The following is a 19397-nucleotide window of genomic DNA, read 5'->3' as shown; positions in this document are numbered from 1 at the left end:
TTTGATACCAAACTTCCCATTTTTCAGTGTAGCCATTATGGTGCTGTGGAGTTTGTGCATGACTCCCAGACCATATACTCTTATGGCTACCCTGCACTTACAATGTCTAAGGTTTGTCTTAGACACTGTAGAGGCATAGTGCTCATGCACTTATGGCCTCACCTATGGTATAGTGCACCCTGCCTTAGGGCTGTAAGGCCTGCTAGAGGGGTGACCTATCTATACTGCATAGGCAGTGAGGTTGGCATGGCACCCTGAGGTGAGTGCAATGTCGACTTAGTCTTTTTATCCCCACTAGCACGCACAAGCTGACAAGCAGTGTGTGTGCTGAGTGAGGGGTCCCCAGGGTGGCATAAGATATGCTGCTGCCCTTAGAGACCTTCCCTGGCATCAGGGGTACCAGTTAAAAGGGACTAACCATGATGCCAGGGTGTGCCAATTGTGGGAACAAAAGTACAGGTTAGGTAAAGAACACTGGTGCTGGGGCCTGGTTAGCAGGCCTCAGCACACTTTCAAATCAAAACTTAGCATCAGCAAAGGCAAAAAGTCAGGGGGTAACTATGCCAAGGAGGCATTTCCTTACACTGTACATCAGGCTCCCACGACACCAGATAAAAATGGAGGGCTATGATGAGCAACCTCGAAGACAGATGGCGCAGGCGACAAGTCCGAACTCCTGAGCTGAGGCGTGACAGTAGGGCTAATCTCCCATGTCTTCTGGCGTCGAGAAGACCTCTATTGGCTCTGCTCCGACCAGCGCCAAGAGTAATGACAGCACTGTGAATCAAGTTGACGCCGCTTTTTATGCTTTTTGGGTGAAGCATGGGAAGAATTCCCCTTATGGCCCTTTTTTGCTTTTGCCAGAACAAGCTCCACCTCGTGCTCTTTTGGAGGCTTAGGATTGATACTCTGCACGATGAGCATCCTTTAACATCATGCTCAGAACTAAGGCACCAAATACAAGCTGATTGAGGGTCGGTCACTGACATCCGACCCCCACATTCTCTACATGGCTTGAAACCAGACTTTTTCTGAGGCAACATTGTAACCACCAAAAAACGCAACAGTAATCACCTAGCCAAAAAGAGAAAACGTTGGCGCCTAAGGCACGGAAAAAAGGAAAACTGACGTCAGTACGCCAATTAGGACGTCTTATTGGTACGTGGACGTCAGTGAAGTGGAGCCATGCCATTATGACGCCCTCGTGGACAGCTAGGAAGAAGACTTTGTTGGATGCTGGTGCTAGGACGAATTTATAAGGTGAGGAATCCACCAGTAGCTAGTGTATCCACCAGAAAAAGCGTTACCGAAGGTAACTAACTGGTTCTTTGCCACCCATAGGGAGCCCAAACAAAGGGTTCTGCAGGACTGCCACCTGTGTGTGAGGGCACCCCTGTACTATCAGAGGTTACCCCACAAACTCTAGGTCTAATTTCCCAGAGTTTGGGACTGCGTGGGACACCATTTTACATGTGTACTACACAAGTAAATACCTATGTTCAGCAACACAAAGGTAACTGCAAGCATAGGCATGTTTGGTATCCAACATGTTGGAATAATACCCCCAATGCTTGCAAGGATGAATTCATAAGGTGAGGAATCCACAGGTAGTAGTATCCAGCAGAAATATGCTACAGTCCATTGGGATCCCCTGGAACACCACTGACCTGGGTACCTAGCTACCATAAATTAGGGACTTATAAAGGGGCACCGGTATGCCAACTGTGGGAAGAAAGTTACCAGCAACCAAATTAAAAGGCGAGAGCAGAGTCACTGGGGTCCTGGTTAGCAGGATCCCAGGGAATACAGTCAAGCACACTGACAAGCAAAAAAAGAGGTTGGGGGGGACCAACCTAGAAAGAGGATACTTAGGTTGTTTGCCAACAGAGGATTATGCTCCATGGTTTGATATATTGAGAGGAAATATTTGCAGAGTTTGTAAACCTAGTGATAAACTTTAATCCAGTTGGCCTGCATATGCAAGTGACTCCCAATACAAAGAAAATTACTCAAAAAATGTTCAACGAAAGGCACAGAGGAACATACTGGCAGGAGAGTTAAGCTAATGAAGGCCAAAGAGTGAATTAAAAATACCAATATCATAATAAAAGTTTCCAATGCTCGTAAATTTCTCAGTGTCGAAAACAGAGTGGGTGAAATAGTTTTATTTCTTTTTTTCTGTACTAGAAAGGAACATGAGTAAATTAATTTTGCTTTCTGGAAAGAAGGCACTTCTTGACCAAGTTCTTTAGAACAAAGACCTGAACCTGATACCAGATCAGGTATGTATATTAGTAAAAAAAATGACCTAACAGTTTTTTACACTGTTGTGATATACTGCTGCCTCTGAACACCCCACTTATTTTCTATGGTGCCTGCTTAGGACTAGAGTTAGATGGCAAGAGGAGGACGATGTGCGACTTCAGCTGCTCAGATCTTAGAGATTAAGTAAAGTGGTGCGGGTGACAATCACAAAAGAAACTTGCCTTTAAGGTGTTGGAATAGAAAACCGACTAACTGCAAGTGTCAAGAGTAATTGGTGAGTACACCCTAGAGAACCCAGACTTACAAGTGTGGTACTAAGACAACAGAGCCAATCCACGGCATGCCTGCAAGAAGCAGAAGATAGTGCTGGACTGAGGGTGTTTTGGCGTTGAAGGTGCTATTTATTTTAAAAGGTGGTTCATGCATCAGTTTGCAGCGCTTTCAACCCAAAATATGCAAAAGAGCTCTACAGGAAACAGGAATGTAGTCTTCTCTTCTGCACTTTTCTGATCTACCTCTTGGATAGTTCCCAAATCAAGAGGAAGGTATTGAGCTAAACAGACATTTATTTCCCCCCCCTTAATGTTATAATGTTGTCTGCAGACTGTAAGCCAAGCAGCCAGACTGACCTGCTCTATTTTTTGCTTTAAACTATGCGACCAGTAGTACTGAGGATGTTCAACACCTGGATACATGTAGGGTGATTAGTTGTACTAGGCACATACTGTTATGCAGAATTCATGTGGCACGTTGGTGAGGACCTTTTATTGCCTGTATGACGTCAGTATGCGTAGTGTGGGCAATTGTGGCGTCCTCGTCAACATGCGGAAGCTAGTAAGAAGATTTCCGTCGAAAGGTGGCGCAGGGGAGAATTCAATAAGTGAGGAATCCACAGGTAGTTGTATCCATCAGAATGGGCAGTTTTTTGTTGTCACTGATAGGGCACTCTACAATGACCAGAGGAAATTGGACATGAGAGTAGAATTTTGTATAACTTTCAAATAAGAAAATAACCACCACCACAACTTCTAGGCCTAAGGCACCTCAATTGAGGTGGATTTGAACAGCTCTTGAAATGTTATTTTAAAGACAAAATTAGACAAATATGGCAAAGCTCTGTGTTCAAATATTTTGTGGTCAAGAGTCAAAAATAATAATTTGTCACCTCTGGGGGTATGATGTGACTGGAAAATTGATGCCATAAAATTAGTGTGCATTTTAATGGTATAGCTATGCAGTACACATGCCAGCACTTCACTTCCATTATTTTTCCTTTTGAAGAAGATATTGTGCATATATGTATACTATTGTATTTAGTCACTGTTTTACCATATTTGAAGACAAAAACATGTAAAACATCCAAACATTTAAATACCACCACTTTAGCTTTGTTGATAGGTCATCTTGTAATATTTTGAGTAGGGACGTTGTTAATCTTTTGGGTCTTGCATATGTACACATTAGTGTTACTTGGTGGGAAAAGTAAGCAATTGTTATGTAAAAAAAAAAATTGGAGCTTTCCTTCATGGTTAAAAACAGGTCCACTTCTAAAACTTACCTTTTGTTGTGCTCTGTGGAGTTCCCACCAACTCGTACCTGGCAAAGCCGACCTCTGGTGACACCAAATAGGATGTGAACTGCTCCGGCTTAAACTGTATTCGACTGTAATTTTTATAGATGGCTTCCTGCATGGACAAATATATATATATATATAATAAAGTTCTAATGTAGAATAGTTCCACGTCCCTAAGGATATAGATGACTTGTTAAGAAACTTAGGATAAGCAGTATTTACCCATGTTCAGTCATTTCTTTTTTTTTTTTTTTATCATGACACTGAAAGGCACGTTTTACCCCAGGAAAAGGTGACCAAAGAAGCAAAATGTATGTTTTAACTCAAAGGTGGGGTAAAGGGGAATTTAAAACGATAATATCAGTAAAGCTATTAGCTTGGGAATAGGAAAATAATGAAGGCATGAAACAACTCGGAAAGGCTAAATACTTTCACATAGCAAGAAAAGAAAAAACATTGCAGATTTTGATAAATATATGAAGGTGAAGGCTGTATGAATCAAAGGCGTTTAACCCAATTTAAATTCAAGTGCGTACAAAGGACCAATTTAGAAGTTCGAGTCCAAATGTTCAATGTAGAAAGAATGTACACTTTAAAGGTAAGGGAGTACAACAAAAGTAGATAGGAGGAAACGGCAGATGTTATTTCTCATGGACTTGCTATTCGACTCAGTAATACGTTAACAGTGCATTACTATAAGGGGGTGCACTCTCCTGCCTGAGGGGAAAGCCCCCAGTTACCAAAACGTTTGTGGAGTGTTTATGACACCTGGCATTGACACCCCTCTGCTGGCAAGCATCACACTGGTCGCATTTAATGTTTCTTTTGCAATAATACACTGTCTGTACAATCAGCAACCCAGGCTACTAATTTTTTGAGCATACCACAAACCCCACCATTTCACTTAGTACAATTGCCGATTAATAGATCATGGCGACAATATTCTGCCGGTGCTCCTAAATCGAGCTTTAAAAACTACATCACTGTTATTAGCGTCAGGTCAATTTAATTACTTTTGCAGCACATTCCCTCCAACCCAACCCTTCTGCCCCCCCCCCCCCCTGTTAGTTTGAAGTGGTTGAAAGAAATAGTGTATTATGTTACTTCCTTCAATAAGAGCCTGGACAGGACCCTCCTTTTAGAAAGGAATCAGATAGCTGCCCCCCAGCATCAGTATTTTCTACATGCAGGTGTTTTGTACAATCGAGTTGTATAAACTCATTGTGCGTGCACCTGCAATTCTCACTAACTATGCACACTTGTTTAAAATACTAAGCCAGAAGGATGGGGACACCTGCAATGGAGAAACATATGATATTAGGAGTGAAGATGGCTAAAACATAACAGCTGCACCCAGAAGATATCCTGTTTATTTTATCATTACCATAACAACAGATTTCAGAAGTGATAAGCCCTTCAAGGCTCAGTAACCAGTAGAACGTACCGTTAAGTTCTTTCTTTTCCCATAGGAGGACCAGGACTGTGGCTCGAGGAGCAGGAGGCCTCCGGGACGCAGATGTCTGTAGATGCGCTTGAACATGCGTTTCAGCCCCTCGTCCCCCCAGTTTAAGTGAACCCACTTAGTCATACTTAGGCACAGAATGACATCATACTCTGGGTTCTGTGTTTCCAGAAGCTCGTCTCGCTCTAGTACATAGTTACCCTAGAAAGTAAAAATATAGCATCTGATTATAGTAGTAATATGTACTCCGGGTAAAGTATCTCTTTGTTAGGCAATTCCCTAAGACACTACCTTAAAAGGACTCAATCGGCACCAGATAAGGATCACAAATCTATCAATTGAATCAATTTAACGAGTCGCAACTTGGAGGTGTAGATGCAGATGTAAAAAAAATATGAAAATGAAAGAACATCTATAAAATGTGAGACATTCACAATACTTCCCAGGAAGCATATGTTACATATTTAATCGCAAACAATATTTTCAAGATACAAAATGCAACTAAAAAATTAACTTCTATATGAATTATTGCAACTAAAACGCTGCATTATCTTTTCACAATATAATTCCTATAATGCGCATCATATAGTGAAAGAGGGATATCTTAGGAGCAGCCGATTTTATTACTTTCCCCAAAGCATGATACCATTACCTTCTGAAAGGAGCAGGAAAAAAAGCACGTACTTAAGATTCATAGTAAAAAGGTAATCTGTAGAGGGGTAAAACAACAAGCCCTCTGCCCATCAACCATAAAGTTAAATATTTATCATCATGGTCTGCTACGCTGTAGGAACCACTTATGTTATAGTAAAATTTGTATAAAGGACCTCCAAAGTAAAAAAATAAGTTACTTAAGTTAATTCATCCTACAACCTGCAATGCATAAAAGTAACTATATAGATTTTAAAATGTAAAAAAAATCAAGTTCAAAAACAGATTAAATCATTAGGTGCATTATACAATAATTCCAAGGCCTCTTTGGCTGAGTGAATATTAAAGATCAAATAGAAGGGTTTTAGCCATATTTTCCGCAAAGTACCTAAACTGGGACAGACAAATAATACATGCTTAAGCATCGGCACCTCCACTTGGCAAATATAACAGGTGCTAGAGGATCTATCCCGTTTGGAGGATAGGACTCTAAGTGGTGTTCTATGTAATCTTAACAGAATGTAGAAGTGCCTTACCCTATGTGGGAGGTTCGAAGCTAAAGAAGGTTGACTGTTTAAAGATCACCGATTTGTTCAGTGTGACAAGTCTACTGTTTAAATGGCAGGACGCAAAAACAATGGAAAACCCCGTACTTGATGTGGCATATTTGACGGTTGTAAAGAAATGGCTCCCTGTTGCAGTTACCCCCCACTTTTTGCCTGATACTGATGCTGACTTGACTGAGAAGTGTGCTGGGACCCTGCTAACCAGGCCCCAGCACCAGTGTTCCTTCACCTAAAATGTACCATTGTATCCACAATTGGCACACCCTGGCATTCAGATAAGTCCCTTGTAACTGGTACTTCTAGTACCAAGGGCCCTGATGCCAAGGAAGGTCTCTAAGGGCTGCAGCATGTCTTATGCCACCCTAGAGACCCCTCACTCAGCACAGACACACTGCTTACAAGCCTGTGTGTGCTAGTGAGAACAAAATGAGTAAGTCAACATGGCACTCCCCTCAGGGTGCCATGCCAGCCTCTCACTGCCTATGCAGTATAGGTAAGACACCCCTCTAGCAGGCCTTACAGCCCTAAGGCAGGGTGCACTATACCATAGGTGAGGGTACCAGTGCATGAGCACTGTGCCCCTACAGTGTCTAAACAAAACCTTAGACATTGTAAGTGCAGGGTAGCCATAAGAGTATATGGTCTGGGAGTTTGTCAAACACGAACTCCACAGCACCATAATGGCTACACTGAAAACTGGGAAGTTTGGTATCAAACTTCTCAGCACAATAAATGCACACTGATGCCAGTGTACATTTTATTGTAAAATACACCCCAGAGGGCACCTTAGAGGTGCCCCCTGAAACTTAACCGACTATCTGTGTAGGCTGACTAGTTTTAGCAGCCTGCCACAAACCGAGACATGTTGCTGGCCCCATGGGGAGAGTGCCTTTGTCACTCTGAGGCCAGTAACAAAGCCTGCACTGGGTGGAGATGCTAACACCTCCCCCAGGCAGGAATTGTCACACCTGGCGGTGAGCCTCAAAGGCTCACCTCCTTTGTGCCAACCCAGCAGGACACTCCAGCTAGTGGAGTTGCCCGCCCCCTCCGGCCAGGCCCCACTTTTGGTGGCAAGGCCGGAGAAAATAATGAGAAAAACAAGGAGGAGTCACTGGCCAGTCAGGACAGCCCCTAAGGTGTCCTGAGCTGAGGTGACTAACTTTTATAAATCCTCCATCTTGCAGATGGAGGATTCCCCCAATAGGGTTAGGATTGTGACCCCCTCCCCTTGGGAGGAGGCACAAAGAGGGTGTACCCACCCTCAGGGCTAGTAGCCATTGGCTACTAACCCCCCAGACCTAAACACGCCCTTAAATTTAGTATTTAAGGGCTACCCTGAACCCTAGAAAATTAGATTCCTGCAACTACAAGAAGAAGGACTGCCTAGCTGAAAACCCCTGCAGCGGAAGACCAGAAGACGACAACTGCCTTGGCTCCAGAAACTCACCGGCCTGTCTCCTGCCTTCCAAAGATCCTGCTCCAGCGACGCCTTCCAAAGGGACCAGCGACCTCGACATCCTCGGAGGACTGCCCCTGCTTCGAAAAGACAAGAAACTCCCGAGGACAGCGGACCTGCTCCAAGAAAGGCTGCAACTTTGTTTCCAGCAGCTTTGAAAGAACCCTGCAAGCTCCCCGCAAGAAGCGTGAGACTTGCAACACTGCACCCGGCGACCCCGACGCGGCTGGTGGCGATCCAACACCTCAGGAGGGACCCCAGGACTACTCTGATACTGTGAGTACCAAAACCTGTCCCCCCTGAGCCCCCACAGCGCCGCCTGCAGAGGGAATCCCGAGGCTTCCCCTGACCGCGACTCTTTGAACCTAAAGTCCCGACGCCTGGGAGAGACCCTGCACCCGCAGCCCCCAGGACCTGAAGGACCGGACTTTCACTGGAGAAGTGACCCCCAGGAGTCCCTCTCCCTTGCCCAAGTGGAGGTTTCCCCGAGGAATCCCCCCCTTGCCTGCCTGCAGCGCTGAAGAGATCCCTAGATCTCCCATTGACTTCCATTACAAACCCGACGCTTGTTTCTACACTGCACCCGGCCGCCCCCGCGCTGCTGAGGGTGAAATTCCTGTGTGGGCTTGTGTCCCCCCCGGTGCCCTACAAAACCCCCCTGGTCTGCCCTCCGAAGACGCGGGTACTTACCTGCAAGCAGACCGGAACCGGGGCACCCCCTTCTCTCCATTCTAGCCTATGTGTTTTGGGCACCACTTTGAACTCTGCACCTGACCGGCCCTGAGCTGCTGGTGTGGTGACTTTGGGGTTGCTCTGAACCCCCAACGGTGGGCTACCTTGGACCAAGAACTAAGCCCTGTAAGTGTCTTACTTACCTGGTTAACCTAACAAATACTTACCTCCCCTAGGAACTGTGAAAATTGCACTAAGTGTCCACTTTTAAAACAGCTATTTGTGAATAACTTGAAAAGTATACCTGCAATTTTGATGATTTGAAGTTCCTAAAGTACTTACCTGCAATACCTTTCGAATGAGATATTACATGTAGAATTTGAACCTGTGGTTCTTAAAATAAACTAAGAAAAGATATTTTTCTATATAAAAACCTATTGGCTGGATTTGTCTCTGAGTGTGTGTACCTCATTTATTGTCTATGTGTATGTACAACAAATGCTTAACACTACTCCTTGGATAAGCCTACTGCTCGACCACACTACCACAAAATAGAGCATTAGTATTATCTATTTTTACCACTATTTTACCTCTAAGGGGAACCCTTGGACTCTGTGCATGCTATTCCTTACTTTGAAATAGCACATACAGAGCCAACTTCCTACAACGGTATTTTTAAATATAGTGTGTGGTAGTTATACAATAAGGTCAGGGGGTCAAGCTCAAGCAACTGCACAGTACAAATGTATTTTTTGAAGAATTTAGATGTGTTTAGTATGCTAAAAATGCCTGAATGCTAGTTTTAGGGTGGATTCCACACTGTACTAGACAGTAAGCCCTCCACACAACACCCAAGGCCCTGTGCAAAGGCATTCTTAAGACTAAATTTGAGCCTTAAGGCTGCCACTGATGTAGAGTTGTTTGAAGAAACCAGACGTCCTTGGATTAGCCCTTCTGACTCATCAAGGAAATACCTTTTAGAGAACTCTGTACATTACATAGTGTACAGAAGGGTAGCAGGAATCTGTTTGGTAAGCAGTAAGTGAAGAGGCACTGGCTCACTGCATTATAAAAGGCCACTAACACCCTTGTGGGTAACTGATATTGCGGATATGGTCTCAGTCACAAAGTGAGTAGGATAAGATGTTTCCCAAAAAATAGCACTTTTTTACCCGCGCTACATGATGTTGATCCAGGGACGAAGAGATTTTGTTGTTTTAAACCAGATTTTTACCCCTAGGAAACGAAGGTTGAGATTTAGATATGTTACTGTTCAAGTGGGCAAGCATTGTGTAATGATTTAGACCTTTCGGAGAGAGGCCCATCACCACTAAATCAATGTAAAGACAAGGGATCAAATGCCCTTCCCAGTTTGGGTGCAAAGCCATCAGCATTCAATAGTGTCATAGGCAAGTTATAGATATAGAAAAAAAAATGGTGCCAACAGACAACCTTGTTTCAATGTATTTGTAGTAAGGAATTCTGAATGCAGACACTGCTTTCCTCTAAGAGAACTTGAGAAAAATGAAGAGTGCAGTGGTATGATCCAAATAACTGGTTTGGCGCAACAACTTATACTGTCCCCCATAAGATTTGCTGATGTCCCCAGTACAAAGCAGTTTAGAAATGTATAAATGTAACATGTACTACTCCGCTCCTGAGCCGTACATATTTTTATTTATAATTTGCATAATTAAAAACTTATCTGATTGATGTTCCTTTCTGAAACCTGCTTGTTCCAAAGGAAGCATGGAGTTGACCTTAACCCAGGAGGTTAAATGCGCAAGAATACTTGTAGCAAAAAAGTTACCAGTTGCCAGTTAACGATAGGTAGAGATTTTTCTCTTTTTATATATATAGGTGGACTAACACTCCCACTCCAGAGGCCAGAACTCTACCTTGTGAATAGTAAAAAGATAACTGGATAGAAAAATCTTGCCCAGAGCTGGGGCTTAAGTTGAACTATTGTGATAGGGACCTCTTCAGTACTCATTGCTCCAGAGGGCTGCATTGACCTTATAAACGCTTTGATCTCAACAAGGGACGGAGAGCCAAACTTGTTCTGTGTTATTAGTTGTACTGTGGTACAACTCCGATAGCTCCGTTTCCTGATTTTACGTTTCTAGGACAAGTGTATCCTCTCTCTAATTTGCCTCTGCTATCGGAGGGGCAGTAGATTTACGATTCTCATAACCTTTAGAAATAGACTAAACTTTGGAGGTCTTTTTTAGTAATAGCAGCATTCCTCTATGCAATCAAGTTTACTTCAGCCTCCTCCTTCCTTATTCGCAACTTGAGTTTGTCCTTTTTAAAAGAGAATCTTCTACTTCTATCCTTTGTTTCCCAGTCGTACTGTCGCCTTATTAGTTTGATTTCTTTATTCAACTATAAAACTTAGCTTAGCATGCTTAGGCTGATCGTTTTGAATGAAGCATCCTATGTATTAAGTGAAATAATTTAACACATTCCCACTATTCGTGAATGTTACTTACTGACCTTTCAAGGAGTTGTCACTGATAATTTTGCGTGTGTGCTATAAATTCAACCAGATTACCCATTATAGTTAAAGTCCAGGTCCTTACAATTTCAAGTTTGTATTGAGGAAAGGTTACTTTTTAGTAACAGACTAAGAATATTATGGTCACTAAATAGGCTATGAATACGTATTATATATCCTCCACTAATTTGGCAATAGCATAGGAGGCGAAGTAGTTAATATAACTACTCTGATGTGTGTAAAGGCTGCAGGAGAACAAAAACACCCATTTAGGATGGTACAACAGAGGTTTCTCCATCTTTTAAATAAGATGTACCATATTATCAGTTCTGATTGTAAGGGGGGAGAGATGGAAGGGATGTAATAAAGGCTGTTTCCCTCTGCATCACAATTTCACAAAAAAGAAATAGAGATTTAACTATTTAGGTCTTTAATTATTAATACGTCATAGGCACTTTCATGTAGAGTTGAACAGATGGCAGTTAAGGTAGAACATATGTAATAAAACTATAAATCTTTATCCAGCGGAATATAGGCACGTTTATTAGTATGGGGAGTCCTACCATTGTCTAGTATTGGGTACACTCAGTATTTAAAAAAGATTTGTAGAGACTAGAAGACATGCAACCATGTAACCATGCAACTTAACGCTATTCTACCTTTTGACTGGCCTCTTTTAGAAGGTGAAAGACGTCTGCAGCTGAAGAATGGGGACGGACATAAGGTAGGAGTGGTAGTTTGCATGTGTACTAAGATGAGGAAAAAGAGCTGGTAACGTGTCTTGAGCAGAAATTGAAAAATGGGGGCAAGTGTTAGATGAGTGATGAGGCACTGCTTCAGATGTATGGCAGGACAGACACTTGCAGAGCAAGGGCTTAGCAAATTTACGCTTTTGGTACGTCTGCTGTGCCACAGCCGGTTTCCTGCACTGAACATTATATCTAGGAAATGAAGCGCTAATGGACAGTACACAAAAGTAATAATTTTTTAGTAATTATAACATCCGTAAAGCACACCTTTCCACAAAGCTCATGAGCGCATCTCGTGAAGGGGCGACCCCCATATGAAGCATACCACACCTAGTGGCACCGAAGGATCTGGCTTTATTTGGAGCCAAACATGTTGAATTACTTTAGAGATGAAAGAACACCAAGTGCCGAGTACAAAAGGCCTAAGCAGGCTTAGTAAATCTACCATGCACTGACAGACTTGTGGCGAACGGTCAGGCTGCCACCGAGGCAAACTGCTCCTAAAGAATAAAAAGTGCGCCCACAAAATATGTTATGGTACACCAAATTTGTAAAGCAAACAGGTGTTATGCCACTGGGAGCAGAACTGCAGGAGGGCCACCGGAGATAGCCATATGCATGCCAGAAAATCAAAGTTTACAAAAATCTCGGAAAGGAAGTTGACACTCTGGCGTGAATAGGCAAAGAGTAGTAAAAATGTTTTACAATCACCTGTGTGCAAGTACAATGCATGTGGGAGGGCCCAAAATCTAGACTCTGTATCGAAGAGGCTGTAGTTTGACTGACGCTTGGTGAAAGTTAACTCCACACAGACATCTTCACCAGCAGAGCACATGTGAAACCTACAGCCAGCTACTGGACAGGTTGTGGCAGTAACCACTGCCCCCCAGCGAGTACAGCTTGGGCATAATTCAAGCTTTACAAAGGACACAAGTTATAGACAGAAACCACAACAGGTGTCCCCAAAGCGAGAACAGAGCATAGACAGTAGTGCAGACCTTTCACACAACAGTTACCAGGCAGTGTGCGCTGCCAACGTACAGCAGTATGCTATCGTTTCCTACATGTGTAACACAGCAAGTGACGTCCACGAGTAGGAACAAGCGAAAAAGTGTTAAGTGCCCACGCCAGTAAAAATTGACTCGCGATTATAGACCACTCCCACCCCCTCACTATACTGTGAGCTGCAGATATCCTGTGTATCCCCCACTGGCTATATCCGTCACATCCCGCGACACTCCAGCCCCGCCCTCCCCCTGGAGCAATTAAAATGCCAGTTAACCTGCTTTACATCGGCAAACAGAGAGGACCAAGATTACACAGAGCAAACAATGAGGGAACCTGGTTAAACAAGTGATGCAGACACGCCGGTGACATGATCAGGACCGTGCCTCAGTCTCTAAGATGGGGGCGTGAGCTGCAGATTTAAGTAGTCAGTCTGCAATATGATAAAATATAGGACATGCAGGGCAGTGGAAAGGTGAAGAACGCAGATTGGGGCTGGTACTAGACGGGAGAATAATTGTTCTAAATCAAAAAATGTTTGTACACGTCTCTTAAAAATAAGCCTGCGCGTCCCTAAGCCGCACGTGAAATCCGCTAAACACCTCTTCAGAAACTACTAAATGCACCCGCCCGCAGCTATCCGTAAGAAAACAGATTCAGGGGTAGAACACATTAAATACCCCCTGAAGCTGGACACTAGGGTGCAAACACTACAGTAAGACAAGGGGCGCAGCACTACTAAGTCAGCTGCACGTTGGAGGGTACAATCCATACACTCAGATGTAATGCAAGCTTCACAACGCCCCTTCTCCCCGTGTCTCGCAAAGGAGGTCTTTACTCCCGGCGATATGGAGGCCTGTGGCAGCTTCCATTAACACAGGGGAATTGTATATTGTAACCCGAGTCTACCAAATGCTACTTTAAGTACAACATAAAGAGAGGAGTTCCCCTTATACGTGAACTTTACACAGAGCGATCTTCATTTCGTAAACGGCAAAGTAAAGCAAACAGTTTAAAAGTCAATCTAACAACTCGCCCTTCTGTGGGCATAGCATTGCCAACTAAATTCAATATTTACACATTTATACTATTACACCACATTTTAAGTAACAGTAGCTTGGCATTTTCTATAAAGTGATTAAATACACGTCCTCTGTGAGCTACTGTTCTTACCGTGACAAAGAGGAGGTTGTGCGGGAAGCCCTGTGCCGGGCCCTCCTGCAGCAGCTGCGGGGCGGCGATGGGCCCCCGGCTGGCCACCAGGGAGGCCGGGAAGCCGCCGGCCCGGTCCCGGCTCCGCTGCAGCTCGTCGGACAGGTAGTGGCGCACGTTCTGGCGGGCGGCGTGCACCAGGCGCCCGTCGATGTCCAGCCCCACCACCCGCGCCGCGCCCCACTGCCGGGCGATGCTCAGGGTCACATGGCCCACGTTGCAGCCCAGGTCCAGCACCTCCTTGCCCTGGAACCATTCCGGCCTGAAGACCCGCAGCCGGGGGTCCTCGCCGCGCCCGGGGTTGCGGTACCCGTAGTACTTGCAGTAGTTTCCGTACTGGAACTTCTTCTGGCCGGGCCTGGGGGCGCCCTGCGGGCGCTGGGCGGCGGCGCCCCTTCCCCGCTCCGGGCTGCCGCCCCGCCGCCGCCCCTCCGCGGGCTCGCAGCTGGCGCGGCTGGAGCCGTGCTTCCTCTTGCGGTGGCGAATGCTGGCTGCGCCGGCCCCCGCGCCCACCACGGGCTGCATCATCTCGTCCCTGCAGTTGATGACCGTGTTCAGCTCGTAGGGCAGCGGGGTCGCGGCGGGGGCCGCCTCCGCGGGGGGTGCGCGGGTCTCCGCGGGCGGGCTGTCGGCCGCCCCGGAGCCCTCGGCCGGTGCCGCAGGGTGGTGGCGGTGCCGGTGCCTCTTGCGGCCCCCGGTCCGCAGCGGGGAGACCAGCACCTCGCCGTCGGTGCCGAGGTTCAGGCTCAGCGGGTCGGTGATGTCGCGGGGCACCAGGATCTGCACCGGGTCGCGGCCCCGGCGCGGCAGCGGGGAGCTGCGCGGGGTCTCGGCGTTCAGCGCCCGGTTCACCTCCTCGTCCAGCAGACTGTTCAGGTTCAGCGGGTCGAAGATGTTGCCGCCCAGCAGGAAGTTGGAGGGCAGCACCGGCTCGCAGTCCGAGTTGGCGCGGCGCCGCCGCTTCCCGAAGGGGCCCCCGGGGTGCTTGAAGCTCCCCACGTGGAAGCTGTTCCGCCGCTTGCCCCCTGCGGGCCCGGCCCCGGGCTTCGGCGCCTGGAAGCCATTGCGCGGGCGGCCGCCGCCGTCGCCCTCTTTAGCACGCGGGGGCGGGGCCAGGCAGAAGGCGGGGGCGGGGCCAGGAGCGCGCGCCCCAGCGGGGCTGGCCCCGCCCACGGCCTTCTTCTCGCTAGGCGTTTCTATCATTGCCTGCATCTGGCATGGGTGCGCGAGCGGCGCCTCGCGCCTGCAACGAAGGCCTCACCCCCGCGCGCGCCGGACGCTCTCTGCAAGCGCGCCTTCAGTCACTCACGCTCCCTCTGCCAATAGCTGAGCAGAGGGGGCGGACGCATTCTACCCCTTTCCGGCCGCCTACTGTTATACGCCACGCCCCCTCATTACCATATGTCAACTCAGCGCCCCGACACAACGAACACTTCTTTTCCCCACCACCCACTAATCCAACTATCGTAAATTAAATTAAAAAACCCCGAAGCGACCTGCCTGCCGAAGGCGCCGTTGAAGACCGCTCTAAAGTCCGCCTCGCTCCTCACACGCTTCGCCTCAGCGTCACTAGTGTCGCCGCCACGTGACGTCGCGAGCGTCAACTAGAGCCCCGCCTCTACACGCGCGCCCCACTAACTCCCCTCACTCCTCACTAAACGCCCAAGCACTCCCGCTCCGAGCGCTATCTGAAGTGCTGTGCCCTCCGTAAGGCCTATATATAGAAGAGGGCGGAGGGGCGGGGCCTTTTATTTGCTGACCAATAGAGGCGCGGAAGGTGCACGAGGAGCAGCGCCTCGGAATCCGCCTCCCCCAATCAGCTGCGAGGGAGGTGCGTCGCTTCGCTTCCACCCTTTAAGCCCCTTAGGTCACTTCTCAAAATGCCTTATTGGATGTTTACGTTACATGATTTCTAGAATGCTTTTTCTGGTAACAAGCAGAGTGTTCTCATAGATGGTGTGCAATGAATAATATAAACCATTCTGGTAAGACGAGTCATGGTGTGTAAATAAACACCAGGATGCTGCTGGCACTACAACGGACACCAAAAAACGACTATAAGTCAGATTTCGTCCCCAGACCACGCGCAACGTCCAATAACCGATATTTCTACAAAAACAACAAGCCGCGTGAAGCCCATTTGCGCATTTCTTTTGCGAAAAATGCGAAGTGGGAGGGTTAGAAAGGGAAGCCAGCACGTGACGACGTCTGAGCGACGGGTCCTCGCCCGGCGCGCGGCTCGCCGGGACTTGTATTTTTTTGAAGCCTCGCGTCCATTTCCGCCGGACGTTAGCCTGTCGTCTGTTGTCGTTTGATTGAGCCCTGAGCATGGCAGTTTCACCTGTTGTCCGCTTTTCATACACTGTCTCTTGTCTGCCGTTCCTGCCAGGTTTATTCAGAACCATCTCCTAGCTACCTTTATTTGCACCACACATTTATATATATATAATTTTATATATACCATCCAAGAGGTTCAAATTTAATTTATTATTACTTCTCTTCCAAACTCTTCCTTTATACATACCTTGGGTTCATACCTCTAACTAAAAAAAATAGCTTCAAACTAGGAGAGGAAATCAAGTTATTAACTCCGAACCCGTACTATCAAAGTTTTATTTTTTAACCGAAGGCTCCAATTCTGAGGTTGTGCCTAACACATATATATCATATCACAACTTGTAATTTCAACTATTCCAACTCGTATCCTAAAACATTTTCATCCTTCCCACGGCTGATTCCACAACCTCACCAAGCACACTTGCTTTAACCTGAGGTCTTCCCTTGCACAGGTCATAACCTCGAATAACTCGCTCTCCATAGATTGTGCTGGGCTTGGCTGCCAAGCCTCATGAGCAATAAGGTCCTGGTTTATGAAAAGTTTACGCCGCCTTTGCGTCACATTTTGACACAAAAGCGGCGCAAACTTACAAAACATATTTATATATATATATATCAATAACAGTATCCACATCCAAGGTGGTGAAACGATTTGTTTAACAATTCACCACTTGCCCTGCCTCTGCCAATTATTTCATATTTTGTCTAACTCATCTTGACAGTTTCTGAGACATTCCACCTACTCTGTTTTAGCATGCCACCTCTTCCAGTGCAGTATACTGATAGTATAACAGTGATCCATAAAACACAGCCAACCACCATTCCTAGGATCATTTATAAGTTTCACTTTTCATCTCGTTGCACTACATTCTGTGGCACAGTACGATCACGTTTTCTACCTTTTCAGGTGGGAAGCATGCCTTCCACATTTTTTTACATACCTGGGTTTTGCACAATATATTTCTACTTGAAACAGAAGAAATCCCTTTTATTAGTAGACAGACAAACAGAAACATTTTATTTACCTCTAGAAAAAAATTATCAAATACACACATCCAAACGTGGATTTACCCTTTAAAGATGCAAGAGACGCTTCAGCCTACACAGTTGGACCAATTTTCTCCCAGCTTCATCCACATACAGAAGATCTTCATCCTGTAACCCTTTTCTCTCTTAATAAGTCTTCTAAGTATGTAAATTTCACTATCTGGCCAGCCTTTCTCTTGCCTATTAAGTACTTTTTCTAATCACTGACTAGATTTTCTTCAAGTCGCTTATCATAGGGTGATGTCCGAAAAAATAACACAACATTTTTGGAATCTTAATCTCTATCAAATGCATTAATTTTGCACATTTTGGTTGGATGCTCTTCCCTACTTTGTTTCTGAGAAATTCTACCTAAAAGTCATATAAAAGGTTATGTCTTCACTAATTCTGAGTTAAAAACACAACTTACGTCCTTTCCTCAACATCTGCTTTAGCTACCTAGGACAATCACAAACAAAAGTATTAAACACTGATTGCAGTAACATCCAGCACTGACATACATCTGATATATTTTGTGGTTTCAATACAGCCACCACCATATCCTCAAATAGGAGTTATATAAACTAATTTGTGGATGTTGTTAACATTACCACCATCTAAGGGCCTTTGGAAATACATACATTTGCTTGATCCTACCAAATTTTTGGTCCATACCACTTACCCTTGTTGCAGTTACCCCCCACTGTTTTAACTGATATTGATACTGACTTGACTGCCAGTGCGCCGGGATCCTGCTAACCACGCCCCAGCACCAGTCTTCTTTCCCAAAAACTGTACCATTGTTTCCACAATTGACACACTTCTAACACACAGATAAATTCCTTCTAAAAGGGACCAGTGGTACCGTTCTGCCCTGTAGCCAAGGGGAGGGGGGTTCCCTAATAGGTGCTGAATGTGTTGTGCCACCCTACTTTACCCCTCACCTAACACATACACACTGCCATTGCACATTATGGGGGTCATTCTGACCTTGGCGGTCCATGACCGCCATGGCGGAGGGCGGCGGAAGCACCGCCAACAGGCTGGCGGTGCTTCCTGGGCAATTCTGAACACGCCGGTAATGCCGCGGTCAAAAAAGGGGAGCCGGCGGTTTCCCCCCGGTTTCCCGCTGGCCCAGGGAATCCGCCATGGCGGCCCTGCTTCCAGCACCGCCATGGGGATTCCGAGCGCCTTCCCGCCAGCCTGTTTCTGGCGGTGTCCACCGCCGGAACCAGGATGGCGGGAACAGCAGCCGCGGGGCCCCTGGGGGCCCCTGCACTGCCCATGCCACTGCCATGGGCAGTGCAGGGGCCCCCTAGCAGGGCCCCACAAGGATTTTCACTGTCTGCTGTGCAGACACTGAAAATCGTGACGGGTGCCACTGCACCCGTCGCACCCCTTCAACTCCGCCGGCTCCATTCCGAGCCGGCTTCATTGTTGAAGGGGCTGTCCGGCTGGGCCGGCCGGCGGTCTTCTGCCGGTCGCCCGCAGGCCCAGCGGGAAAGCCGGAATGCCCGCCGCGGTCTTTTGACCGCAGAGCGGTCTTTCGGCGGGAACCGCTTGGCGGGCGCCGACCGCCGCGGTCAGAATGACCGCCTATGTGTCTTGGTGCGGAGAAAAAGGCAAAGTTTACATAACATCCCTCTCAAGGTGCCATGACCACAAAACACTGCCTGTAGCATAGGTAAGTTACATGTCTACCAGGCCTCACAGACCTAGGGGAAGATCCACTATTCCACAGGTGAGGCTATAACTACATGTGCAAAATGCCCCTACAACGTCTAAGTCCATTCTTAGACAAGGCTAGTATGGCCCTATTAAATATAAGGTCTGAGAATTTGTCATTACGAACTCCACAACTCCATAATGGCTTCACTGAATACTGGGAAGTTTTGTTTCTAACTTCTTCGCACAATACACCCACAC

At 46.4% G+C, this 19397-nt stretch overlaps 1 protein-coding gene across 1 annotated transcript in view; it reads right to left on the bottom strand.

The window, feature by feature from the left end:
- MEPCE (methylphosphate capping enzyme) overlaps nucleotides 1-15797 on the bottom strand; it is a 48911-nt gene extending 33114 nt beyond the window's left edge. Inside the window, exons 1-3 of the mRNA XM_069216134.1 lie at nucleotides 14070-15797; nucleotides 5283-5501; nucleotides 3824-3950 (exon numbers count right to left, since the gene is read on the bottom strand). Coding sequence (XP_069072235.1) covers nucleotides 3824-3950; nucleotides 5283-5501; nucleotides 14070-15320 — 1597 coding nt within the window. The 5' untranslated portion in view covers nucleotides 15321-15797. The remainder of the gene's footprint in view (nucleotides 1-3823; nucleotides 3951-5282; nucleotides 5502-14069) is intronic.
- Nucleotides 15798-19397: the final 3600 nt, after the last annotated feature.

The sequence above is a fragment of the Pleurodeles waltl genome, chromosome 12 (assembly GCF_031143425.1).
Source record: "Pleurodeles waltl isolate 20211129_DDA chromosome 12, aPleWal1.hap1.20221129, whole genome shotgun sequence".
Taxonomy (NCBI): domain Eukaryota; kingdom Metazoa; phylum Chordata; class Amphibia; order Caudata; family Salamandridae; genus Pleurodeles; species Pleurodeles waltl.
Note: the sequence above shows the minus strand (reverse complement) of the source record. Positions and strands in the feature narration are given on the sequence as shown.